The 27625-nt window shown below is 45.0% G+C and overlaps 1 protein-coding gene across 2 annotated transcripts in view; it reads left to right on the forward strand.

Moving 5' to 3' along the window:
• Positions 1-7197: 7197 nt before the first annotated feature.
• PPM1L (protein phosphatase, Mg2+/Mn2+ dependent 1L) overlaps positions 7198-27625 on the forward strand; it is a 99675-nt gene continuing 79247 nt past the window's right edge. Inside the window, exons 1-3 of one of the 2 annotated variants that reach the window (XM_013193009.3) lie at positions 7198-7420; positions 7534-7586; positions 20747-20799. In XM_013193009.3, the coding sequence (XP_013048463.3) occupies positions 7419-7420; positions 7534-7586; positions 20747-20799 (108 nt within the window). In that variant the 5' untranslated portion in view covers positions 7198-7418. Of the gene's footprint in view, positions 7421-7533; positions 7587-20746; positions 20800-21825; positions 22691-27625 lie in introns of those variants that run through there. The other variant, XM_067002093.1, reaches the window with a different exon arrangement.

Consider the following 27625-nt stretch of genomic DNA (forward strand, 5'->3'; position numbering starts at 1 on the left):
AGGCAAAACAAAAACTGCAACTCCCCACTTTTTAATTGGGAAGTCAGAACTTCTGGTGGTGTCATGATTGTGGAGAAAATCTCATCCCACAGAAATTAAATACAACTTCAGTAGTTAAGAATTATTATTAACTACTTTTAGTAATATCCTTACTCTGTCAGTCACATTTCTGTACGTTACAGGCAGTTTTTGCTAAATCAAATTATACTTAAGCCTCTTACCAAACAAACGTATTACCAAACTACCTTAAGGAAAGGCTTTTCTTACAAAAAAAGGGTGCAGATTCTGGAAAATCGGAACTTACCTCTTCACTTCTCCCCGGTGACAAAAGGTTTGGATGTGAGATGCTTCCCGACTCTCCTGCCTTTAGCAGCTGAGCGGCTGCCCCACACATCGAGCAGCAGAGACAATTACCTTTGATCCTCAATTACAGAGTGTGGCCTCCACACCCCGCCCTTCCCCACTATTGCTAAAAACTCCCCTGGCCACAGCTCTGCATTATGCAACAAGGACACCCATCGTCTGGCTCGGCACCGCGCTCATGACAGCGTTCATTTGATAATTTGTACCGAGTCAAAGTTGAAGATCTGCAGGGAGGTAGGAACACGCGAGGCTGGAATGCTCCTTAGGAGAACCAGCCAAAAATGTTTACAATTAGCGCCTTCCCTCATTGCGAATTGCAAAAAATCGACCTCTGCTTCTCGTGGGACTTCCCAACGCAGCTGTCCAGGTTTCTACAAGGCGTAATTTAACGTCTGTGCAAAACCATGGTGTCAGAGTCACGGAGCCACAAAAATGCAGCTCAATTATCATGTCACAGGAAAGCCTCGGGTGAAGCCACCACCTCCTGCAGCCTCGGCTTGAAATCCCTTTCAAAGAGCCCCCAGTCCTCGCCGTGCCGGGGTCTCTCCGTCAGTCCTGCTCCAGGAGCACCAGGGCGGACAGAAGATGTGGCCAAGGTTTGTGTGAGGAAAGGCGATAAGTTTGCCTTAAAAATGCTGCAGAATTAAACCAAGCCATGAGTGCTCGAAGCATTTTAATGATCTAATTTGACAAGTAAATTAGGTAGAGATCTGCATAATACATTATGTTCTAAACTATCTGCCTGCAGTCAAATCATTTCCAAATATGAATCAGCCTCATTTGGGAAGAATATGCCACAAGCAAGGTCGCAGGCATCTTTGCCGCACCTTCTTTCTTCCCTTCCTTACCAAACAGCCTGAGCTGATCTGTTAGGAAATGCCGACCTACTCCCACAACCTTTTTTTTTCCATGTTTTCCAACAAAATAAGGCTTTGTATTCAAAACCTGCCCGGTTCACACAGAAATTTCAGAAGTGGTAAACCAGTGCCTCTGGCAGCAGTTCCGATGCCCCATCCCATCAACTGTTTTCCACTGGACCTTCTCAGCTGGGGATTGCAACAGAGCACTGGGGGTGGGAGCAGGCGTTTTTAGGGTTTTTCCAAACGTCTGTTAGTGGAACATGACATTGAAGCAGCGCTGCTGGTTTTATGCACAGGAGAAGCGACGTCCGGCTCCCACAGCGCCCACATTTCGGCAGGCCGGCGTCCTGCTTCATCTCACTCACCCTCCCAGCGGGGGGAATCGGCCTCTTCTCGTTCCTTTAGCAGGAGGCCCTGGCAGGGCAGCGGCAGGGCGGCCCGAGGCAGGTGTCTCCTCACTCCAAGTCCTCTCAGAAAGGTGTTTGCATGAGGGCCAGGGGAGCCCTGGGAGGTACTCCTGCCACGCTCAAGCGCAGAACTGTACAGATGTGTTCGTTGCTTTCAATCTTTCTCCACTGTTTTTTTCAACAGCAAATTCCCCGAGTTTAAACAATGCAGAGAGCGAAGACTTGTCTGGGTTTGCTTTGCCTCTAACAGCTTCAAAACATCTAAGTTTTTCCCTGAAGCCAGGAGCCATGGAAGGGATCGGTGGTAGCGCAGAAGCAGAGGCTTGCTCACAGGAATGAAATGTTCGGGTCAGCAGAATCCATTCGTGACGTGAGGCTGTAAGCAGCTCCGGTGCAAACCCCCGGGCATGCTCTCCTCTGTGCTTTCTGTGCAGCCACTCCTGCTGCTTCTCCCAGCTTCTACCCCAAGGGGAAATAGGAACTCGTGAATACCTTCCACAATTCGTAATCACGTGTATGGCTTCACTCGGAGTACAAAATGTGCCTGGAATGCCTACCTTTTATGCCAGTTTTAGCCTACATGCTTTAAGGTCCTTTTATCTCACAGAGAATGAATAGAAATAGCCTTCAAGACTAAAAAAAACAAACAAACAACCACACTGTACTTGGTGATACACAGGTGGGTGACTGGAGATGCAAGGATAAAGCCTCTTTTTTTGCAGAGTGGATTTGCTGCAGCTCCGAGGAGCACCAGAGACCTTCCCAAATTGCCCCCTGCCCGGAGGGGCCGCCCCCTTCCCCTTTTGGACCTTTTCTGAGCCGTGCGGAGCCTTGGCTGCAGCTCTCCGACAGAGATGCAAATCTGGAGTCAACTTTATCTGTGCTCCAAGAAAACTGCCACTGACTCACAGCGTTGCATCAACACGAATTTACATAAATCTGGTAAAGGGGAACGTGAGAAGTGCAGGGTAATGCCATGAAAGCTTTATTGCAAATTCCTGAGAGCCATCAGCAGCTAGCCTTCCTTCTCCTTAACTAGCAGTGTGCAGCTCTGAGATTATTTAATTAACAAACCGGTCGCCGCAGTTGCTAGTAGAACAGAAACTGGCGACACGAATGCAAAAAGCAGGTTGCTGGGCTCTGCCTCCCTGAGCCCTGCACCTCGATCCTGCAGCGCACCGCTGAGCTGACCGCGGTGTCCCCTTCTCAGTCCCACTCCTCTCTCCAATTGTGTGAGCACCTGAAAGGCAGGGATTTGGGGACGTTAGACAGATTGGCTGCTAGAACATCCCAGCAGCTTCTGCGCAAGCTGATCCTGCAGCCACCAGAAACAACAGATTCTGGTGGTTTTCAGGCCTTCTAATGCTGTTGCCCAGGTCTGTACCGAGGCAGGCAGGTAATTAAATACCAAAATGCCTTTTTTACTGCTGCTCACTCTGGTTTCCAGTCAAACAAAGTTGAACCCAGCCACATAAAAGGTCACGCAGTGACACATCGCTCCTTCTTTTTAGCATGAGAAATGTGAATTAAAAGATCAGACCAGAAACATTCAAAAGAAATGGCCAGCCCCCTCTTCTGCAGTTCTGTGAGGTCCCCCGTACGATAAAGCAGAGACTTTTGGTTTATGCACAATTTAGCAGATAGCTCCATAAGCAGAACTTCGTTTTGTTTCCTCTTATTTTGTGCCTTACAATGGGATTCTCTGAGGTCTAAGGAGTAAGCCCACACTGAGTGCTTCTTTTCCATGCCTAACTGAAATCGGTCCTGGGTTAAAAGGTGTGGTACAGGGGAGTGTAGAGCTAGAGGTGGGGGAAGAAAATAAGCCTAATTTCCATAGAAGACCAAGCTGAAAATGCCTGACATGGCTCTGCCTCACACCTGAACACTGCAGTAAATGATTTATCTGTTCATTTAAAACCAAGACAGTGGAAAATAATTGAAGCAGAAACTTAAGGCGATCAGGGCAGTTTTCTCTCTGATCTGCCCCGCGTCCGTCCCACCCAAAGCAGGACACAGGCAAGTTGGGTTTGTCATAAAAGTACCCCTGAGTTCCTTTGATCCCTTTTGGCTCCAGCACCATTTGGAAGGCCAGCTCTGGGCTTCTTCCTCATGTCGCTCGTATCACAGGCTCCAGAAACAAGGTTGCTGACGAGTTATTAACACACCGGGGAGGCAGGCAGCCTTCTGCACCTCCCTGAGACAGGCAGCGCCTGCCTGTGCCTCAGTTTGAGCTCTTGCAGCTGCAGCTTTGAGTCCGTAGCACAGTTCTGCTCCACAGCAACCTCCTCCTGCCCTCTCCCTTGAAATCAGGAACCTGGCCAGGCCTGGCAGGACACAGACGTGTCGCTCTTCTCACCACCAGATCACACAACCACAGGTGCTGGAGGAAGGAGGGGATGGAAACACATCCCAGGGGGCAGGAGATGGCTGGAGGCTGGGCAGGCCAAGGCGGCCCAGGCAAAGATGAGCTTACCCTGCTGTGGAGTCACACCACTGGATAATCTGCTCCCAAACGGTGGCGCCAGCCTCCTCCCATGAACATCTGCAGCTTCTGATAGTTATCCCGCGTCCTCAGGACACCTGAGCACCAGCTTCACAGCACGAAGAAAGCCAGCGATAAGGAGTGGCTCATAGAGTGAAATGCTAGCCTGACCTGCCAACACAGCCCAGCTGCACCGAAGAACCGGCAGGACACACGCCGCTGTTCTTGGAAAGGAGCAAAAATGCCCTGTCGTGAAGAACAAGCCAATTCTTCGAAAGGCTCCGCTCTGCATGATGTAAAATATCTGGCATGGGGATCCACAAACGCTGGCACCAGACAGGTTTAGCTGCCGTGGTATCACCCCTGGAATCAGCCTGTCAGACACCTACAGGAGAACAACACTCATGAGGGCTGTATCTTGATGAGGGCTGTATCTTGATGAGGGCTGTATCTTGACGAGGACTGTATCTTGATAAGGAATGTGTTTTGGCTCCAGCCTATACGGGCTTGACTTACTGCCATTTGTAATGCAAATAACGTGTTTTAATTATTACATTGTTGTCTGCCTGAATCATCCAATTTCCCAGCATGGTGCTTCACGCCTGGTTAGACCAGTTCAAGAACTGTTTTAAGTCTACATCAAGACACATGTTTAAGTTAGTGAAACTACAGACACTGATGATCTCCAAAAGCATAAGGAATATGCGTAGCAGGCCCAGAAGGATCAGGTACACACCATTTTGGTGTGATGTAAGATGATATCATACCATTTAAAATTTCAGGAATTGAGCATTTTATAAAATTTAGGCAGCGAAATGTGCCAGTTGGGAAGAGCAGCACGCCCAGATCTTCCTAGCTGCAATTCAGATCTTAGTGAAGTAAGAAGCAGCTCACACAGTATTTTATTTAGCTGCCACTGATCCATGGGCAACCAGCAAAGCAGCAGTTTCTTCAGCCCACCGGAGTGTCTCACCAGTATATCAGTCACCCTCCTGTAGGACAGTCTGCTGTCATGGTCCCTGCATGGCTGGTCTCTCACTGGAGGTCAGCGTGGTTCAAAGTCACCACATTTCCCAGCTCCAGTCTGTATTACTGCTGTGCCTTCACCTGGCAGGTTCTCCTGCCCCTTTCTCAACTGAGCATGGTGCATTTAGGGATAGAAAAGATAAGGAAGCCAACGTGATCCTGGATTGAGCAGCTAAGCTCTGTGCTTTCTCTCTTGATGCTTCTCTGGGCAACGATCACCAGTTACAGTTCTTTTCTCTGGTGTTGCCTATGCTGTGGTATCACTCAACGTGTAACTGATGTTGTTTCAGGTGCAAAGCAATTATAACAGAAACGGAAAAGCTGACTAAAAAGAGTTTAAAATGCTGAACCATATAGATACAAAGACACAGCTGAGTTGCAGAGCTGAGTGCACAATGTGGGGCTAGGAGCTGATTAAATGGGGAGCTCTCCTAAGACCATAATTTTCCTGTTCTGTAATTCTAGAATCATTTTGGAGTTTTAATTTAAAATAGGGCTGATACAACACTAGCTATCTTGCAGACCATGAGCACAGGATGTATGAAAACAGGCTGAAGTACTAAGGAGAGCTCTCACTGTTCCCGCTGAGGAGAAGAAATTTCATTCAGCTTTTACTAGAAAAATGGGTGTGCATACAGCAAACAATATGCACAGTAACAGTCATACTTGTGAGAAATAGTGTGCCCTAAGAAAAGTAATACCACAGTTGAGTGGCACAGGATGGGAATCAGAGGCTTTGCATTAGCACTGGTCAGGGACATCGTATCCTCCTGCGCTGCCTTCTCGTCTTGTTGCTTCTCCCCTCCTCACTCACATCAGCAGTGTATACCCCTCTGGTGAACAACAGCCTGAGTACACATTTCAGCTATATACTTCAGCGAAATTCCACCTTTAATTAAGAACTCTGAAGCTGACTCAGGTGTCCTCCTGCAGCAACTGAGTCTAGAGCAATGACAGAAAGGTAACGCAAACTTCAGTTGTGCTGCCGGCAAATACAGTTGTCTGCCACATGTGTGTGGAGCAGAGCGCTTCTATACATAGGCTGCGGGTGGCAACAGCTGCAGTCCCAATGTGCCCCGTTAGTGTTTCATCACTTTTCCAGGAAGACGCTCAGCTGCCTTGTTCTGTCAGAGGCAGCGAGGAAAGCCCAAAGCCTTCATGACCTAGCCCAGAAGCAAAACAAAACGAAGAAAACAGTGGGCAAGGATTAATTTTAAATCATCACAGCATGTAAAATTGTCATAGCTCCCCCATTTAATGCTGAAACCACAGGAGTTTGGAGTATACAAAAGAACATTGCATCAGGAGCATTCAAAGGACCCCGGGTGCTGTTTGCGTGGCGCTCGCTCCCAGGAGCACCAACATCCCTGCAGCAAGAACCAGCTGGCCATCAGCCGGAGGTCTGAGGAGCATGTTTTTGGGAGGAAAGACAAGTGACTCGAGATCTGTTTTTTTAAGAGAATATGCAGGATGGAAGGATGAGCTCGGTGGTTCTGTCTCGCTATAACTACGGTGTGCCTTAAAATCCCCAAAAGCACGTCTATTCACAGGGAAGAGTAATGATTCTCATTCACACCTTGGTTGGGACATATAAAGCCTGCCTGAAGGTTTTACCATGGTAAGGTAAGATTTCAGGGCCGAGCTGGGTGTTTCAGCCCAGTCCAGCCCCACGTCTAGCCGCAGCCAGACGTGGTCTCGCTCTGAGGAGCAGGCACGGTGTCCCTGTGAGGCGGGAGCCCGTGGTCCTCACCTTGCAAGGGGACAGTGAGTCATAAATCAAACTCAAGGGGAAAAATAATCACATAAAAACCTCGTTCAGGTCTCAGCTCTCTGCTACAAAGCAGGGAGAGGAGCCGACGTGAAAAAAATCTCCTCAACACGCCCCGCTCTACACTGCCAAGCCTCACAGGCCCGCCTGCCCCTGGCCGCCTCATAAGCCCGGCTGCAGCAGCTGCCTACCACCCCCAGCAGCCCCCTCGCCAGGGAGCCGCTCACGGCGTCGGAGGGGCACCGCAAAGGCTGCTGGGAATGGTAGTTCCGGGAAAAGGGCGGGAGAATGGGCTCCCACAGCATGGTGCAGCGCGGGCTGAGGGCACACCGTGAGAGGAAAAATCCAGCGTGGGCATAGTGAGAGAGAAAAAATGGTGTCTGCGTAGGTGACAGAGTAGGAACAACTGCACAGAGCCCAGAAATTCCTTGTTGTAGGGTTTTTACTGTTCTCACTGCATCCTCTCACCTCAAAAGCCTTCCAGCCCAGAGCCTCTCCGGCAGCAAGGTTCCATGTGAGTGGTTAATTTCACTTTTTTCAAGCTTACATTTTCCTCCAACTCAGGCAGCAACACTTTCCAAATGAGAAATGTGTTTTACTTACATGAGCCTGTGTTTTTCACCTCAGGTGGAGTGACAAACCCAGAAGGCCAGCTGCTGCTGTCACGCAGAGCACTGCAGGTAGAGCGTGCCCATAGCTTTGGTACGTTGCTTTTCACCATAGCCATGTACTTGCTGAATAGAATTCAAATTAGCTATAAGAAGAGAAAATCCTGGGAAAAATCTAATCAGGCATATGTGTTTTACAACTATAAGATAATTCATTTAGAGTTTTATGAGGAACAAAATCACTCCTGCCTTCCCTAAGCGATCCATCAGAAAGGCAAATGTGCAAACAGTCAGCATGGCAGGGAGGTCCCGCGAGGAGTTCCACTACCACAAAGTATTACATACTTTTCTGTAATTGCTTTAAGAAGTTATGTTCAAATGTGTTAGCAAAACAGTTGCTCTTTTTTTTTTTTTTTCTGTCTAGACACAGGCTTTTTCACTGGAATAAAATTTGTTGGTGCCTTTCTGATTTTTTTTTCAGCATTTTTTCCTTTAATTTTGAAGGAGATTGTTTCCATTCTAGCATGGATCCTTCCTTGCCTCTTCGAACACTGGGTGTAGGTTCTCCTCGGCGTGTAGAGCTATGCCCAGCTGAATGGTCCCTCCAGAGGAACCAGGCATATGACCACAACTGTGGACATGAATAGTATGTCAGTTTGAGGAACCTAAATGAGATTTACAAAGATATTTAATGCATTACTCACATTTGTCTTTAAGAGGTTTTAGTCTTAAATAGCTTTGAGCTATAAATATTAGAGTAGAAATGGCATGTTCACTTGGTTACTTATTCTCTTTCAATGAAATCCTGAATGGATTGAATCCTATGTGGGTTTGAATAAATAGTGTAAAAAGTGAAAATAGTGCAAGGGAAATGCACTAGGAAACAGTCTAATTAATCTAAATCATACATATTCTTTCAAATAGGACACATCGGTCAGCATATATGAGCTTTATCTAAAACCTATTTCAAGTTTTAACCTTCACCAATGTCATCAAATTAAAAGTATTTGTAACTTTATACTCACTAAATTTTCTTTTGCCCCTACATTATAAAAATTTGTTTTTAATCTATGCTGCTGTATGAGGAGAAAGGATAATCTATGTACTGCCGAAAGGAAAAATGTTGTATAGATTACATATAACAATAGAACGATTGCTATAAGTTTATCTTCTGCTAAGAGACTATACCAGGCTGCTGCCTCTTGGGTGCCTTTTATAGGACAGAAGATAGATCTCAGTGAAATTTAATCTCCAATAGGAGGAGCAGAGAAGACAACTGAAGACTAAGGAAATCAATTGTTTTGTAAATTGCTGACTCCTAACACTAGTATGAAAGTGGGAACAGAGATAAGGAAATTAAGAGTCTAGTAAATACACTGCAATCAAAGAAAGACTGGGAGAAAACACCAAACCCTGCAACTTCAGTATCCTGGAATGTTGTCTAGTTGACAAAAAGAAAAGTGCATCAGTAATGCTACCCAAATAAAGAATAGGGATATGTATTTTTCCAGGCTGAAATAATTAGTCACTGCTTCCTACAGAACCCCAGAATGCAATAACCAGGCGATTTCAGCCCAGCAGATCCCACCTCTTCCAGCTGGCAGACCCACTCACACCAGCAGGTCTGAGCTCAGCTCGCAGAGAGGATCGTGCCCTTGCTTCGATCAGCATCTCTGCTCTCCCAAACGGCTTCCAGCTGCAAAGCACAGGGGCAGCAGGACAGAAAATGCCAGCACGCTGGGGTCGTCTGTGCACCAGAGACAGCTAAGTCACCTCACGCTGCCGTCGAGCCCAGCACTGTGGGGCTGCAGGCGTGTGTTTCACAATTGCCTCGTCACGGTCAGCAATGCCTGTCATCGCTTCCAAAGCAGGATGCTTCAGGAGTCACTGTCACCTTTTCCTCTTGCAACACTAATTAATCAGACTCCACATTCTGTAACAGAGGCACAAAGGATGTTTATGAATCTTATTGTTGCCCTGTGGCCATAAAAAAATGTATCTCAGGACAGGCAGATTGAGCAGAAATGTTAGAATTAATTAGCTAAATCAGCAGATAAAGCGGTTTCTGCATTAAGACATTCATACTAGCTCATTAAAACTACATATGGGCCCCGAGAAGATACACTTCTCTTTTGCCAAGATTTTTTTCTCAAACTTTTTAGTGTGGCACATACAGGGGAAAAGGCTTGTTTTCAGGTCTAATCAGGATGGAGAAATTTTGGCATTGAAGGATAATGTCCGATATGGAAGACACTTGTAAGTTTGAGAGTGTCAGACAGTTGAATCTGCACAGAATGCTTCAATTTATGTTCAGAATTCATTTACCGAGCTGGAGGACTAAAAGTTTATTATTTTAAAAGATCTATGAACAATATTTAAATTGTCTGGAAAGTTGCTAAATATATAAAGTGTTGCCTCTATGTTCGTTTCTCTGACTTCATTTACTTTTCATCCTGTCTTTCTACATAAGATGCTTTATAAAATACAAAGACTAAAATACACAGAAGTGCATCCTCATATTTTGCTTAACAATGCTACAGTTCACTATTCTCCAGGATCCATGGATTTGAAACTCTCATATAGCTTTTTTATCTTAGATCCATCTATACTTTGTAGTAGCACCTAACAGAGAAGTGGATCCATCTCATATTTTATTCCTTTAAGTTCCAAATAATGAAGTTGATTAATGGTGAATGAGAATTTGAGCCATTTTTTTCTTAATCTTTACGAATTTTCTATCAGAAAAGAAGTCTTCTGCATTTCTGCACTGTCAAGATAATCAGTGATGCTGCTTCTTTATTCATATTTTTTTGACAGAGGTTCAGACTTTTTCCTGCATCTGAATTCTCTTTTTTTAGATATTTTTATGTGTCCCAGTTTCTCTAGGACTATGGCATAAGAAACAGGGATGTATTTTCAACATAATTCCCAAATCACCACTGACAAAAATTTGAAGGATTATTAGAACTGTTCTAGAAAACTGCAGGAAAAATAAAAGAAACATAAATATACCCATAGCTTGTCATTTACAGCAATATCAAAACGATATGGTTTCCTACGATTACACACTGTGTTCATACGTACGCACGTGTGGCAGAACAGTATGTATTATTCTAGCGTACAATAATACCATGTTATTTTGTCAACTTTAACAGTATTCCTATAAAACGCTCTTTTTTCTGTGCAAAATTTCTTGGGTTTTATTGTTGTCTTCTGAAAACTGTTTCATACTATTGCAAGGAAATAATTTATGGATCAGCCAGGATGGCCTTATTTTCAGTGCAATTAAGCACTACCAGTGGGATACTATCTTGTGTACACGTACCGGAAAGGTGGCTTCACAAGCAACGGCATACTGGTGTCATTGAACACGACAGTAAATGGCCTCGCTTACATGGGAAGAGAAATAAATATGTGAGAGCAATGAACACGAATTAGAACCAGTTGAATGCCCTCTGGAACATTTTCATTCAGCTCTGGTTCTCTGTAATTTAATCCTCCTTTCAGTTATGTTCAGCAACTTTTCACCTAAGAGTGATCTGCCAAAGCAGTGGGTCTTTGAGCCAGAAGCTCTTGTTTTGAACATTTCTCTTTGCGTTTCTCTTTGTATCCTTCTCTTATTAATAGCCATTTGTCAATGTAGAATTTTCAGATTTTTAGTATAGATGTAAAAATATCTTCCTTTATATGTATCCATCTTTATGATTAATAACAAAAATGTAGTGACAGGCCTAAAAAGACTGATTCCTTTCAAACTTATAAAAGGATTTCATTCCGCCTTCTGATCTGGTGTTAAATGAGGACATTTTCCATTCTGAAAGAATGAGGCATTGCTACTCCACATAAACGACAATCTGAGCTCACAGTCTAATTTAATCCAAAAAGGGAAGAACGGCTCTTCCTTGAAAAATGCAGACATGATCATCAAATGATAGATAAGGTCAATGCTAAGTCATATCTTAGAAGAAAAATAAACCAAAGGATTTACAGATGCAAGATGGTATTTACTATTAACCTTTACAGTGTAACTAAATAGAAACATTTCTCAGCAGGAATTAGTACTCAGAGAGTAGCTTTTGGATCTTCATGGATTTATGAACCATGTTCAATTATGTTTTTAATTCTTTCCTCATACACAGCGCTTTATCACCTTCCCACCTATGAAAGCACCATAAAAATAGGACTCTGCCACTCCAGAGAGACTTTTTGTTTCCAGACTTCACAGACTTACTATTAAAGCCCATTTCATGTTTCATAAATTTTTATATCAAACGTTCATCCCTGGCTTGCTTTCCTATCTGGATGACATACTGGATCGTATTCTGAAGATAAATTAAATCCTTGCAGCCATATTTTCCTCATTCCAGATGTAGCCCTAGAGAATCTGTAAAATATTGTTTGACAGGGAGAGAAAACAAAGCCCATTTTGAAAACAAAGGGCAAAATTATCCAGTTTGTCTTATTGTTAGTTATTGGAATCCTCCTCAGTGTTGCTAATATCAATGTAGTAGTTGTTACTTTCCTGCCTCTACACACGCGGAGTTGAGTCAGTAAGTAGGGGGGATGTAAGCAGGGGATGTTTATCGATATGCTTGTAGCTTGAAGTAGCTGGAGAAAGGGAGAGCTCTGAGGACACAAAGCTGTCATTTTAACTGTAATCCTGTCACTGATTCTAATAGAAGAGCAATGTATCAGGCGAAAGATTTAGATGTGGTTAAACGATACCAGGGTGTCTCTGTGAGTCATTCAGAAATTTGCATCTCATGGAAGGGATCGTGTTCGGCTTCTGGTTGTCAGACATGTCCGTATGTGACATTTCAGCTAAGTACATGTAATGCAGGACTACTTGGTGTTCTTTCACATGATTCGTTTCTAAAGGATGGCCAGGGAAGCAGTTTTCCACAAAACAGTGTTAGAATTTTCAAATGTTTTGATTAAAAAATATATTTATATATATTTTAATAATAATAATATATATATAATATATATATAATATATATATTTATATATATAAATATATAAATATATTTTTAATAATATATAATATTTATATATTTAATAATATATATAAAATATATATAATAATATATATAATATATATAATAATAATATATAAAAATATATATATTTAATAATAATATATTTAATAATATATTTTTTATATCCCTTTATCCCTTAACGGATTCCTTAAATAGATAATTATAGCAACTCTGATTTGTAAAATACCCTTTTAAATGTTTCTGGACAGCCAATACAAAGAAGAATCTCAGACAGTTTTTAAAACTAGATCCTCAGGCTGTTGGGAAACAGAACGGTGTTAAGGAACTGTGTGGGCACAGTGAGAAAGCAGAGAATTTCAGCATGGCAGTGGCAGCCTCTTGAACTGCTTTTGACATTGACGAAAAGTACATTGACGAAAAGTACAACGTAGCTATACCTTTGCCCACTGTTCTTTCTACAGCCTTTCATATGTGTGCAGAGTTACATGCAAAAAAAAAAAATACAGTTTAACAGCACAACAGTGAAGTTATGCTATTTTTACTTTTAAATAACCAGCTATTCACATTATTAAATACTCAAGAAAATCGCTGTGAAACTAAGTTCTGTAAAAAGAACTAGTACTTAGCAGCAATACAGGAGGTATGGAGAGAATTATTATAAACCCTTCCTCAAGTCTTTCACTAGTTTATCAATGTTTGCCTTAACAGTGCAGCACATTGTACTTATTCTCCCTGTGAGATTTTGACATTTTCTTATTTATTTATTGTGCTACAACGGCAGAAAACCAGGAGGTCCTCAGCTTTGAAACAAATACCACAAACAGCTACAGGTATATCATTACCCTCAGAACGAGTCCCGTGGATTTCAGTAGTGTGTATGTTCCTGAGATAGATGCAGGACAGCCATATATAGCAAAGCACATGCTGAAGGACAGCGAGACTATTTATGTGCTTAACTGCCTTTCCAGAGCAAGGTCACAGTTAAAAAAAACTTTAATTTCAGATTCTTCAGCAGAACTCAGCTATTTGGAGAAACAGATTTCAAGACAAGACTTAATTAAATGTCTCTTGGCATTAGAGAGGCATAAAGACTAAGTGAACTTAATAAACTTAAGGAAGTAATGGAGCAGGTTTAGAAAATGGCAGCTGCGGTTTCAGATACATATTACTTCACTCCAGCATAGCTTAGCCAAAGTTTAAAGCATATATATTCATTTAAAATGAGACTTTTTCACTTCTGCAGAGAGGTTCTGACTGACGTGCTGGCTTGTACTGTCATTCCTGTCTTGATATTTGCCAGCATGAGGCATCTCAAGCCCTTAAGAACCCATTTTATTGGGCTTATAGTTTTTTATTACCTACAGTTGAGTCTGCCCCCAAAGTACTTTAACTTTCCTACATCTTCTCAACTTCGGAATTAAAACTTACCATAAGAGAACTCTGTGCTGTCTCAGAACGGTATTTTACACAAGTCAACATTTACTGCCCCTGCTTCAGCTCCTTCTCTGGAATTTGCCAGACTTCTCCTTACATCTCAGTAGTGCTGATTTTCTTGAGAGTGCTTGTTACCGGTAGTTTCAGGTAGAAAACGTATGAAGATTTAAAAAATAATAATCTCAAAGAGTTACAAGTAATATGTTTCATGTCTTAATCATTAGGGGAAAGAAGTATGAGAGCGTTTAGGATTTTTCACCGTGGTTCTACCGTTTCATGCGTACTGATTGAACCAGCCCTTGCGAAAGGAAACTCTTTAAAGGGCACCAGGCTCAAAGGCACAGGGAGAGTGAGGGCTTCCATCTTTTACGCAGGACTTTGGTTGTAAATATAGATTGCTTCACTTCCAAAGAGCGTTGTGATTCAAGACTCCTGTGAATTTTCAGATCTAGAGAGGCCAGATAAAGAAAAGCAATATAAGAAGGAGATAAATATGCACACAGCCCACAGATTCTGCACATTATGCTATAGTTTGCGTTTCTATCCTCAGATGCATCAATTCAGGAATTAATTCCTGGTTGGGAACATAACTAGCAGAACTCAGATTTTGGCTGGTAGCCCAGTTCCTCTCATATAAGTGCATCAGCCGTCTCCAGTTCCATTTCCAAAACCATAGCATCACGTATTTGTTACACAGAAAGTGCTGCTAATGTTTAGCCAAGCTCTGAAATTATTTCTTGAATACTTTACTTTTTCCATTACGGCGAGGAGCAGAAAGGAGAAAGTTTTATCTGCACAGCTATCTGGTTTTAGCTCTAAAGCGAAGGATTAATTCTAACATTAAGATGTTTCTGCTCAGTCGATCCGCTTATCCTGAGGTACATTGCTAATGCTTAAAAGTTAAACGAGAAATGCTACAAGTCCGCAGACAAGGGGCTGCGTTTCCTTTGTGGTGCCAGAGCTGAGTGTGGTCCAGGCCCTTCTTCTGCAGCAGGTCAAGACAAAACGCAACAGCCCTGCCCTCCTCCCGCCACCCCAGCACCACTCCAGGACATCGGAGGCACCTTCCCTTTACTTCGCGGGTCTCCTTCCTAACTCCCATGAGCAACAACAAACATCCTTTGTGCCTCTGTCAGGCATTGCAGAGTGAGGAGTCCAGTTGGTGTTGCAAGAAGAAGTGACAGGGCACACTGACTCCTGAAGCATCCTGCTTTGGAAGCGATGACAGGCATTGCTGACCGTGACGAGGCAATTGTAAAACACACGCCTGCAGCCCCACAGCGCTGGGCTCGACGGCAGCGTGAGGTGACTTAGCTGTCGCTGGTGCACAGACGACCCCAGCGTGCTGGCATTTTCCGTCCTGCTGCCCCTTTGCGTTGCAGCTGGAAGCCGTTTGGGAGAGCAGAGATGCTGATCGAAGCAAGGGCACGATCCTCTCTGCGAGCTGAGCTCAGACCTGCTGGTGTGAGTGGGTCTGCCAGCTGGAAGAGGTGGGATCTGCCGGGCTGAAATCGCCTGGTTATTGCATTCTGGGGTTCTGTAGGAAGCAGTGACTAATTATTTCAGCCTGGAAAGATACAAATCCCCGTTCTTTATTTGGGTAACATTACTCATGGATAAGGCATTGCACAGGCAACTGAGAGACAGAGCCCCTGAATGAGGAGCTGACAGTACAAGCAACTGATCAGATTACCAGCTAAGTGTCTTCAACTCCCATATAAAATAAAGTTGTGTTTATTTTCTTTTCATGCACGAGATTTACTGGTTATTCTGGATAACACTAGCTAGCAACAGCAACCCGTAATGACAATGAGGTTAAAAGAAGCAGGAGATACAATATTTTGTAATGGATTCATGATTTGACAATGGATTCCACTGTGTTGTTTTTTTTTTTTGTCCTTTTTCTTTTTTTTTTTTTTTTTTTTTTAATTCTGGTTAAAAATTATTTCAGTTACTTGGCAGAGAAGGTTTCCTGACTGTCGACTTAAAAGTAAAGGTCAGCAGAGAACAATGTTTTTGGAGAGGTCATTAACTATAAATAAAGCAGTTCGTAACATCTGATAAACAGCCTCCTGCAAAGGGATCCGTGAAAATGCATTCCAGTCCTCCTGCGTGCTCCCTCATCCTTTGTTCACTTCTTTCTCCTCGACCGAAGGCAGCTGCCAGCCATTGTGCACTCTCTAAACAGACACCGTGATCGTGGCAAATTTTGTGAGCTGTGAGGATGCTGAAACCACGGAGCTTGCATTTAGTACTGCCTTGCTATCCCCAGCTTTTCCCATCCGCACGTGCAGAAATGAATCCTCGATGGCTGGAAGCAGCAGTAGGGAAGCCCGCAGCTGTCTGAAACTCATTTTCCCATCTGGTGTCAGCTTCACAGTCTGGTGCCTCAGGAGACTTAGGATTGATGTGGGAATTAGCGGGGAAAAAAAAAAGTAGCTATAAAAGAAAATTAAAACAGTCATAAAATTCTCTTGTAGTCAAATGATTTTCCCCATTAAAATACAGCTCCTGTGCGGCAAATCTGCATCAGGGTGAAGCAGATGGTGCTGTGGTGTGTGTATTTCACCAAGTGGGAAAGAGGAGAGACAGTTCTGACAGCTGAAGGTACCAAGCCATGCAGCGATTTTAGCACAAGCCGTGCAGTTCGGATCTTACCAGACATATTGCCCAGGAGAAGATGGAGAACAAACAAAAAGAAATGGTTTTCACTGCAGACACACACGTAGAATAGAGAACACTTAAAACATCCTGGAGTAGGAGTCGTGTTTAGGATTGTTACTTTTCTGACTGCACCCAGTTCTTATGAACCCAGACTTTCCTGTAGGATTCAGTGGAGTGTGGAGATCTAAATATCTCAAAGGATCTTATCACTAGCACCTAACAGGATTTTAAAGTCTTCTTTTGTGAGTATCACTCACAATTAATTTTGTTGTTGTTGTTTGTTTTTTGGTGGTGGTGATGGTGTTTTCCCCTATTACTTCTGTATTTCTTGAGCTTTTGTATCTCTCTTGGAGGAGGATTATGGCTGCGTCCCATGGACATCAGCAAGGCTCCTTCAGTTTTCTGTGGTGGCTCTTTAGAGGAAGTCTGAGTCTCTTCCTTCCCCCAGCACTTACAGAACACGTCCCATTTGAGCCCCAGGGGTACGAGTGCTTCAGCCTGATTTATCGAACCCACCTCAAGCAAATTCCAAACACTGTGCACAAATTTAAAAAAAAATGTAATTTTAAAAATCGTGAAAGTCTTACATTCTCTGTACCCCAATAAAAAAAAAATTCAGCTGAGTCCACAGTTAATCTTCGCTTCAGAATAGACACAAAAGGCACCTGTAACCTCAGTTCACCTCTCATCTCAGTTGTGGTACAGGCCTAGCTTGGCTGACCTAAGGATCCCCTCCAGACTGCAGCCCGTAATGTTTTGCATACAAATATATCCGAAAGAAGTGAAAATGCAAACTTGGAATGGAAATGTATAAATCAAATTTGTAGTCTCTTGCTTAATGCAAATTAAATGGTCTACAACATAAGACAAGAAACATCTGCTAAACTGAGTAAAAATTAATGAAGAAGAAAATTAAGATTCCTTTGTTATTGATTTTTATCAATTTGTGTTCAAATCTCGGAAAGATTTCATAAGAAGGCTGCCAGGTCATCGCTAATTCAAAGTGATTCTAAATTGCTTAGTTTCTATTTATATTTTGCTTGCATATTTTGGAGTTCTTCATGAAAGCGGTAAGTTTTTGAGGCATTAATCTACCAGCGAACACTTTACAAATATTTCCAGATATATCTTCAGCAAGCAGCGATGCAAAGTTAGGCTGCTATTTAAATGAAAGAACACTTCAGATAGCAGTTTTGGCAGCCAGGATCATCTTCAGCTTTATCTGCTGGGCTTTTTTGGCGATATTTCAGTCATGCTCCAATTCTCAGTGAATTAATCTCTGGAAACTGACAGGGAAAAAAATGTGGTTTGAATAATTATGATACAGAGGAGCTAACCAGGGAAACCTCGGAGTAAATCAATGAGAATTTCCAAGAGCATGTCACGTCCTTGGGAGCTGGACTCAGAATCAAAATTCTGGGACCGTCCTCCCACCGAGGTCCAAGGCAAACGCTCGCTGACTTCAGTGGGAACAGTTTCATCTTTTGGCCCGTATTTCATCACTGCCGTCAGTATTATGGTTTCTTTGTGGGTACTTCATACATACCTGGATCATCCGGTATCTGTGAAATTACTGAAACCGGATTTCAGTATCAGTTAAAATCGGGGATTTCAGTTCCCAGGTTCTCTCTCTGTATAGCTGCATACATTTGACCTTCCCAACGCACCTGAGATGGGCTTCAGCTGCACGGCAGTACTCTGCTTCACTGCTCTGCTCCGGTGCGCTCTATTCCATCCCAGTCTTACGTTTAAATAAAAGATGTTGCTAAAACACGAGTCTGTTTTCCAGGAATCTCCCCACATCCTGTGGCCCCCATTCTCACTGACACGACGTGGCCGGGAAATAAACAAAGACCAGACTGTGCACGGGAAGAGGTACTGTGTAGTGGGGAGTGGGAACTGAGAGTCATGGAAAATAGAGGAGAACAACTTATGTGGAAAATTGCTATTTTCACTCCACATCTGCAAATGTTCCTCTTCAAGGGAGACGCGAGATGAGCAAAATTTCTATAATAAGATTTCTCCTGGGTTTACCAGAGGGAAGGGAGAATTTACCTGCAGTGCTTGGCATTTGCTGCAACATAAAGCTCTGGAAACAATATTATAAAGTGTTGTTTACGTCAACTAAAAGAAAGGATAAAAAACTTCTCCTGACAAACTGGATCTTTATTTACCTCTTATCAAAACTACTGCAGAAAACAGTTTATGATATTTTTATACTGCTCATCCTCTGGAGAGCTGTGTTTGTCATGGCCAAAGAACATCCTGAGTATTCTAAAACTCCTTTCTTTAAAACATCTGAGACGAAAAGCAAGAGATACTTTGCTGCATTGCCATTTTGTTCCTCACATGCGAAAAAAGACAGTTTTGTAGTTATCATTCCTCCTAGTTTTTCTATCACGATTGTATATATTAGCAGAAGAAAAGGGAGCTGACTCTGTAGGCTTCGTGGAATATTCTGGTACGTGTCCTTGTTCCCACCTGCAACGACAGGGCTGACCTGCCACCAGTTACACCAGTGTGCTCTTCTGAGCTACGCCAATAGTATCAGTAAAATCAGTTTGCATAAAGAGTAAGTGAAATAATTTCTTTTTTTTAAGTTGTCCTTGCAAGTATCTTTCTATGAGGCTTCTTGCAATCAAAACCGCTGTTTTTCTATCACAAGCAAGAAGTTACAATGCTAAGAGTGTTGGTGTTGTATAAGCTAACAAAGAGCGAGTGCTTTTTCCAATAGCTTACTCTGCATTTTAATTCTGGGTACCGTGAAAATTACCCATGAGTAAAAGTTGTATGTTGCTGGTTTGCTCTGGGCCCAAAAGAATTTCCCATTTTATTCCCTGTCTGGCAACAGAAAACCATTACCAGCGTATTATACCACTAAACATAAGATCAATACGTGTTTATATTAGCTGATGATTTGTTTCTGTAGACCATGCTTGAGATCGAATTATGCCTTCACAGCTTCATGATACACGGCAGCAGTAGGAGGAGCTGTTGAGCAAGATATGTTTTTTTTCTACATGCTCGACTCATTGTGTAGTGTGTAACCTAAGTTCGTTTGTGAAGCAGACTCTGTGGTTGCTTTCATTTCTTTCACAAGTGAACAAATGCCAGAGCTCTCCCCCCAACAAAAACGACACCTTTCAGTAACAACTGATATGCCAAAGGCTTCTGAAGCTTTTGTTTGGATCTTCAAGTTCTGCTCTTCCACTGGGAGATTTGCTGGCGCCAACAGTGCAGGATTTGGCCATGCAGTGCATCACGAAACCCTCCAGCGAGCTCCTTTGCTCGCTCTGGATCTGACCTTCGGGTTGTCTCACTGGTGCTCAGAACCTCCTCATTGTGCATTTCTGGTACCTTTGCGCAGGACTTGTTCATACTATCTGCATTCGTGGCGTTTCATCAGCAGTCGGTTCCATTTCAAGGGTTGACGGAAAGGAAATTCCCTGCAGCATTTATACGGGTTACTTGGAGATGGCCCTGTCAGAATGACGGCTGCTACCTCTCGCATCTGTTCAGCAGGACAAGATCTCGCCCATACCCTATTGTTCCCTATTGTTGTACTTTATCTTTCATTAAACATAAATAGAATTTTAAAAAAGCGATAATACAATTGTCATTAAAAACGAACACAGTCATTCCAGAGGAAATTTTGCTTAGTGGCCACATACGGCTTCCAGCCAGTGCAATAAATACCTCCGAGGGGAGCTGCTCTAGTGGATGCAGCAAAAAGCCAGGGAGAAGGAATTAGCTCTAAGGCCACATATACAAATTGACTGTGCCGAGGGATCTGTGTTGTACCGCAAGTGCCCCAGCCACACTAAGACATCATTTAGATAGAAAAAAAAAATAGCAGAGGCTTTGTTTAAACTGAGAAATTTTGCAAATAAAGCTCTGATTACAAAATGGGGACCCAGCCTGACCGAAAAGCTCCCGTGTAGGTGCTGTTTCAAAGTTTGCTGAAAGAGCAAAAATAATTCATTGGTACAACATATTCCAGCCCCTGTTTGTCCCAACTAGTCCCATGTTTCATGAAATACTCAGTAAATTAGCCATCCAGTTAGCATCAAGCGCTTCCAAGCCTTTGCTGTTACCGTATTACCAAACTCATGTGTGTGTGTCTTGGCCTTTCAGGTAACGGGCTCACGGCTCGGCTCAAGGGGACAGCGGCACGTGGGACGATAAAGGTAAGAGAGTTTCCTCAGGCCTGAAACGTTCAACTTTATACAGTCCTTTAAACTCTTACTGAAGTGCCACATACCGCTAAGATTTAAAGCAGTGTCATTGATATTTACAACATGTCGCTAACTTTCCTGCTTTTCAGAGTTGTTCGTAAGAATCGGACACAAAGAGACAAAACCATTGCCTTTGGGTTAACCAGGTTTGGGTCTGTGCCATTTATTTAAGTTGCTCTTTGACAAACTAGCAAAAACTAGTTCATGTATGTTTACATGGTTCTGCATTGCCTAAGGAGGCAGAGCGGTTGGAAGGAAGGTGCTGGCGCACCCAGCATGGGCTGAAAGGCACGTTTTTCTCTCAAAATTTCAGGCAGTTTTTGTGGTTTCCTAATTTGTGCTCAACCCCACTCCTACGTGCTTGACCATTCCACCGCTCCGAGGCTGGTGATGAGTTCCGTCAGCCCTCAGAGCCGGGGCTGCCCGCTGGCTGAGCACCGCTCCGCACCACCCGCAGCTCGGGCAGCGTGCTCGGCGGGTTTAGTCCTGGCAACTTCAGCTCGTGCTGTCACAGCTTGCCATTCCCATCGATTATTGGTTATCGGAAAACAGCCTCCAGAGGTGGGGCAGGGAGAGAAGAGCCCCGCTTGGAGTCGTTTATTTATGTTTTTCCTTTAAATGTCGTCTGGACAACCTCTAGTTGAATATTCAGGGCTTTCTGCTTCAGCTCCTTGACGCGGGTGCGAAGTCCCCGTGCCCGTGCCTCACCACCCCCACAGGGCGGCGGTTGAGGCCCTGGGGGCGCAGAGCCGTTTCCCCGTCCCCTCCCCGCCGCGGGCTCCCCTCCGCGGCCGCCCGGGCCCGGCCCCGCCGCCCCTCCCGTCGAACTACGACCCCCACAACCCCCCGCGCCTCCCGCAGCCAACCCGCGCCCGCTGCGTCCCCGCGCGGGGGCCGCCGGGACTTGTAGGCGGGCGGCGGGGCCGGGCGCGGCGGAGGCGGCGGCGCCCCGCCCCGGGGGAGGGCCGGCAGGCTGCGGGGGGCCGGGGGGCGCGGGGCCAGGTGCGGCCGCTGCCTGCCCGCGGCGAGCTGCCGGAGCGCCGGCCTCCCGCCGGGCCCGGGGCGGAGCAGCGGCCTAGGGGCGGGATCGGGCGCTGAGGGGAGAGCGGGGCCGGCGGACGGCGACCGCCCGCACCGCGCCGAGCCGGGCCGCGCTGCGCCGAAACGAAGCGAGCCGGGCCGAGCCGCACCGGGACCGGGACGGGGCCGGGACGAGGCCGGCTGCGGGAGGAGGCAGCGGCGGGGAGCGGGGCTCGGGCTGGCCGCCCGCCGGCTGCGCCCCGGCCGAGCGTGCGGTGAGCCCCCAGCCCCCAGCCCCCGGCCAGCCGCAGCCCGCAGCCCCCAGCCCGCAGCCCCCGGCCCCAGCCCGCCGCCCCCAGCCCCAGCCCGGCCGCCCGGGCGCTCGTCGCATGGTGCGGGGATACCCGGTGCCGATAATAAATGATAGAGGATACAATGACTTTGCTGTCTCTGCTGGGTCGGATCATGCGTTACTTCTTGCTCAGACCGGAGACCCTGTTCTTGCTGTGCATCAGCCTGGCCCTGTGGAGTTATTTCTTCCACACGGATGAGGTGAAAACCATCGTGAAGTCCAGCAGGGATGCGGTGAAGATGGTGAAGGGCAAGGTGGCCGAGATCATGCAGAATGACAGGCTCGGGGGGCTAGACGTGCTGGATGCAGAGTTCTCCAAGACCTGGGAGTTCAAGAGCCACAACGTGGCTGTCTACTCCATCCAAGGCCGGAGGGATCACATGGAGGACAGGTTCGAAGTAATCACCGACCTGGTGAACAAGACTCACCCCTCCATCTTCGGGATATTTGATGGGCACGGAGGAGAGGCAAGTGCTCAGCTGGAAAAAAAAAGGGGGGGGGGCGGAGGAGGGTTACAGGGCAAGGGGCACGGACATGTCCTTGCCTGTGAGATTTCGGGGTTTATTTCAAGACACTGGGGGGTTTGTTCCTTTCTCCTTCAATGGTAGTGTGTGGGGGAAGATTCTCTGAATACAGAGAGAGATACTCCATTTGCTTTCTCTTTCATTACCACTTCCACGATCAGCTTGGTGTAAATATGTTTGCACCCCCTCTGCCCATTGCAGTAGTAAAGGTTTAATTGAAGTAAAAGCCGTTGAAGGTGGCTCTTACGTGCATGGAATAACGATGATGAGCACGAACTCCCTGGAGGCATCTTTTGTTACAGCGAAGTGTGGTGTGATCTGATTTTGGCAAAGGGCTAGTCTCCCCCTCCTGTCAGGAGCTGTGCTCATCCGCCGCGTTAGGAAGGAGCGTCCTCTCAAAGCAGGGCATGTGTGCAGCCTTCCTTAAAGCTGGCGTGCGTGCGTGTCTTCTCCGCAATTCACCCTCCCTTGAAGACCAGCAAGTCACTGAGAATGAGCATTGTGTTTATGAATTGCATGTGGTTTTAACGTAATTATAACTGTGCTGGCATTCTGCTCCCCTTCCGAGTGGGAAGCCAGGAACGCTGTCGTTGGGAAACTTCGGGTGTGTAACCTCCAACTTCTCCGGCAGTGGTTTCCTTGAGGTTGTGCTATGTAACGAGGGTTAGAGCATGAGGGGGTACCTCGCTCATTTCAGATGACAAATGTGGAAACTCTAGTTTCCTCTTCGTTTAGGAGCGTGCCACTTAGCTTGTTGTGTAGCACAAAGCACATCCTTCATAACTGTGGCAAAGAAATGCCGGGGAGGCGGCTCCCTGGCTGACATGTTAGCTCCAGCAACCCTTACGCAAGGTAGGAAATTACCTTCAGGGTTTTGCTGGGATGACAGGAGACGGAGAGGAATGGGGAAGTTTTACACGTAAGTGCTCCTGCCGAGGAGAGGGGTGAGGCTGCGTGTGCTGTACAGCACGAGAGCTTGGGTGTTCCTCCAGCTGCTTTCACAGATCAAGCAGATAAAGTCCTTCCCGAAACAGCCCTGGCAGTGACCAGACGCTAATGGAGCACAAGGATGGCAGCTGCTGTCCCTCTGAACCTCTGAGTGCTGCCTGAAGGATCCAGGCCTTAGGCACGTAATAAAAAAGCTTCTCTTCTGTTGCCTGCACAGTTGTAAAGGGAATCATCTGTGATACTGCTGTCCTGCAGTGGCTAGCATTTCGTCCCCTTTAAAATAAAGCAAACATGCTGGACGCTGGAAATAGTCAACTTCCTAAACAGTCTGGTTGTGTTTGAACCCCGGTTTCCTTTTTGGTTGGGACACGGTTGTGCCAGCTCTTAGGGGCACACTCATGCCAGATCACTGTTCCTTGGCCTTCGAGGAATAGCGGTAGAAATGTGTGTATACATATCTCAAACTGAGACGTATCTGCTCTTCAAGGAATATAGCCTCTGCTGCCTGTGTTTGGTACATCTGGCTTTTTTGTTTTCGGAGGCTTTGGGGGGGAAGGTGCTCGTGTTCTGTCTTGTGCCGCCTTCCCCGTTGTTTAAATTGTCAGCTTTCCTTGTCTGAACTGATCAGCCAAAACAAGTTTGCAAGAGTATCCGTGTCATGTTTTTAAATGATATTCTGAGATGGTTACAGATAGCAGTACAATATAAGCACTTAGACTTTGGCGTTGTGGAGGAGCGATCTTCTTTATTTTATTTTGTGTCGTATGTGTATCTGCCCCGTACTTCGTACTCAGTATATTAGATTACCCCAAATTAACACAGAATAGCTAGATGACAAGAATGTGCTCCCTCTGTGTGTATGTATATGTGTCTGTATATACACAGAAATATTTTGTTATGGAGCTTGGAATCACATCCATAAAAGCTGTTACAGTGTTAATACTTGACCCGTGGAAAGCTCAGTTATCTTCTGCATTCCGAATCCTCAGAGAACTTGTTCTGATTGATTCAGTGGCAAAGTGTGAGGCTTTTAGAAGAGGCCTGTCATTTGAAGGGCTTTGCAGATCTTTCTCCAAATCTTACTCAAGTTAATGTTTTTAAAATATAAGTTGTCATATCTCTCGTTTATGTTTCTCAGAAAATCTCCGGATGTTCTTAGTGGCCTTTACAGTCACTGAGAGATAGGCGTCTAATCACCGGGGACATAACTAGTTTCTACTTTTAGATTTTATGCAAAACTGACCAGGAAAGCGTGAACCGTGTGCTTTCCATACGGTGGAAACAAATTATGGAAAATAGGGTTTTATCTAAGCAGGTTTTATAGTTTCCAGTAGAAACGAGGGGGGAGAAAAGAAAGACCAGAACTGAAGAGTCTTATTTAATCTGCAGTACGTAATAGTAAACTTCAGGCCTCCATTTGAACTGGTTTTCTGGATGTCTTATTTTATTTTTATCTTTGTGAAAGAGATAAATGACTCTGTGGAAGGCTTTACGTTCATGTGTAGCAAAGCCTTTGTAAAGATTAAATTTTCACTGCGCGCTCCCATTAAATGTCTCTGTGTGTAGATAAAGAACAAAGCCCGGCTAATCTGCAGAGTAGCATGTGAAACAAATTGTTCTATGTGTGGAAAAACTGTTTTCCAAACGGACAGTGCCGCAGATGAGATGCTAAATGAATACTTCCCCGCTACGTGCAGGGGAACGTGTCCTCATTAATGAGTCCCTGCCGTATCGCAGTGAAGGGGAGAGAAGCGTGATTCAAATAATACGAATTACGGCGTCGTGCTAATTTGTGAAGATTTCTGGGTTTTGCTTAAGTCCTGCCAACTTTTTGCATAAATTCTACCCTTCTCTTATGTCATTTGCTCTCCCATCTTACAATTCCGTCTTGAATAGGCTGGCAGCCATTTACTTCAGTTTGCGGCTGCCTTGGTAAAGTGATAGACAAAAGGAATTACAAATGCTCCGTGTTCAGCTAAGAACCTGACGAGCTGCTGCAATTACTTGTTACAGGGAATCGTGTTTTAGAGGTGAAATTTGATGCATGGTGCGTAGTGCAGGCTTCCTTTCTTACAAAGTCGGTTTGTCTTTTCCTTGGAGGTTGAGCAGTACTGACGTGGGACAGGTAGAGGGCAAAGAAGCAGGCTTGGGAGGAACGAAGAAAAGTTTCTGCCTGTTGTCTCCCTGGATGATTCTGGTCAAAGGAATCTCTAAGGTGATGTGACTTGGAATCAAATCAGAAAGGAATAAAGCATCGGGCTGTTATCTCATCAGCCTCTTTGTAAAGCTTAAAATGTCCTGCACGCTTTTTTTCTTTCTCTATCTAGAAGTCTCGGGGCTGTCTAGACTTGGAGAAGTAGCGAACTAGATAAACGACAAAATAAAACCCAATGAGCTTGAAGGCTGAGCAGCCAAAGGGAAGGGATGCTTAATCAGAATGATTTAACCACGTTAACGAGCATTTACCGCAGGGTCCTCTTTGGAGATATTCAAGGCTCAAGCACCGGGTTGAACTGAGATTTCGGTATTGGACGAAGTAGCTGAGCTGCCATCTGCAGTTTTATGGCTGTGGCTACACTGCAGATCGTTTTATCAGTCCCACGAGGTGAAGACTTCTAAAGTAACGCTACTGACGGTGCCTTCTGTGCTGCCTGTGCTTGTTGCAGCTGTAAACTGACGTGGATCATCACGGTGAGAAATTAAAGATGAGTAATTGGCTCATAAAAAGTGTCTTGCTCTTTCTCGTAGCCTCCTTAGGCAGGGACGTGGCAAGGCTTGCTCCTTAGGAGCCCGTGCGTGTGGATTAGGGCATTTTGCCTGGTACAGCTGGTTTCAGAGCTGCGGGTATGGTGTTGCAGTATGGGAAATGCACCTTTTTACTCACGGTGTAGGGAAGCCTAAATGTGAAAGGAGAGAATTGTGCTGTATCAATGGCTCAGGTTTCTAACTGTACAGAACCTTGCAAAGCCTTTCGTGCCGCGGGGCCTTGAAATCGGTAGCGCGAACCGTTGGCAGAAGGCTCTGGTTACTGATTAACTTACCAAAAGAGGGGAAAAAAAAAAAAAAAAAGGTCAGAAGATAATGGTGAGAGCCCTTCCTAATGTTGTCTGGGACTATGGAAACGAGGACGCTGAGGTAAAGCCCGGAGCAGACGGCACCGCTCCAGCCGCGTTGCAGCGAGCCCGCCGCGCGCTGCGTGCCTGCCGGGTGGGTGAGGTTATGGCAGAGCTGAGGAGCCCCCGGTCGTCCTCGCAGAGCGCGGCGGCGGCTCCTCTTGGCTCTGCACGCCTGCGAGTCGCTGCTTGTGTTCCTGCCAGGGCACGGGGGTTTTTCACCCTTCCCCACATTGACGACCTGAGCTCTCACGTGCAGAGGCCATGCTACGATGAACGTCGTCTTTTCAGGCGCTGATGGGGGGAAATTTATTCTGCTTAACTGGAGATGGTAGTTGCAGGTTGGAAGGAAACGCTCGCCTTCTACCGAATATGAATTAATAACAAGTGAATGACTTTATCTTTGTTTGGTTTTTTTCTTTGTTTTCTTTGTTTTGGTTTGTTTCTGATCCTAATAGCAAAAGGTATTTATGCTGGGAAGAGAGAGCTGAAAATTCTGTTATTTTTCTTTTCTTTCCCTTTTTTTTTAAATTCAGGATCTGTTAACTAACTCAAAACCCGTTCCTCTGATACTGAACTACTTAAGCAAACTTAGTAATGAAAATGTGTCTGAGCAGAGGCCAATGAGGATTAGTGGCTTGATATTTAAAAAAAAGAAACATAAGAATAAATGAAACAACAGCTTTGAGGTTCTGCGGATGTTGTAGCCTCGTTGTAAAGGTGAAGTCTTTGAAGCTTTGCAGTTTTAAAAAAGACACTGCTGGGGTTACTGCTGGTTTTCCTTTTATAGTCATTTCTTTCAATTTCAGAAGAACGCTCTG

This window comes from Anser cygnoides, chromosome 9, assembly GCF_040182565.1.
Source record: "Anser cygnoides isolate HZ-2024a breed goose chromosome 9, Taihu_goose_T2T_genome, whole genome shotgun sequence".
Taxonomy (NCBI): domain Eukaryota; kingdom Metazoa; phylum Chordata; class Aves; order Anseriformes; family Anatidae; genus Anser; species Anser cygnoides.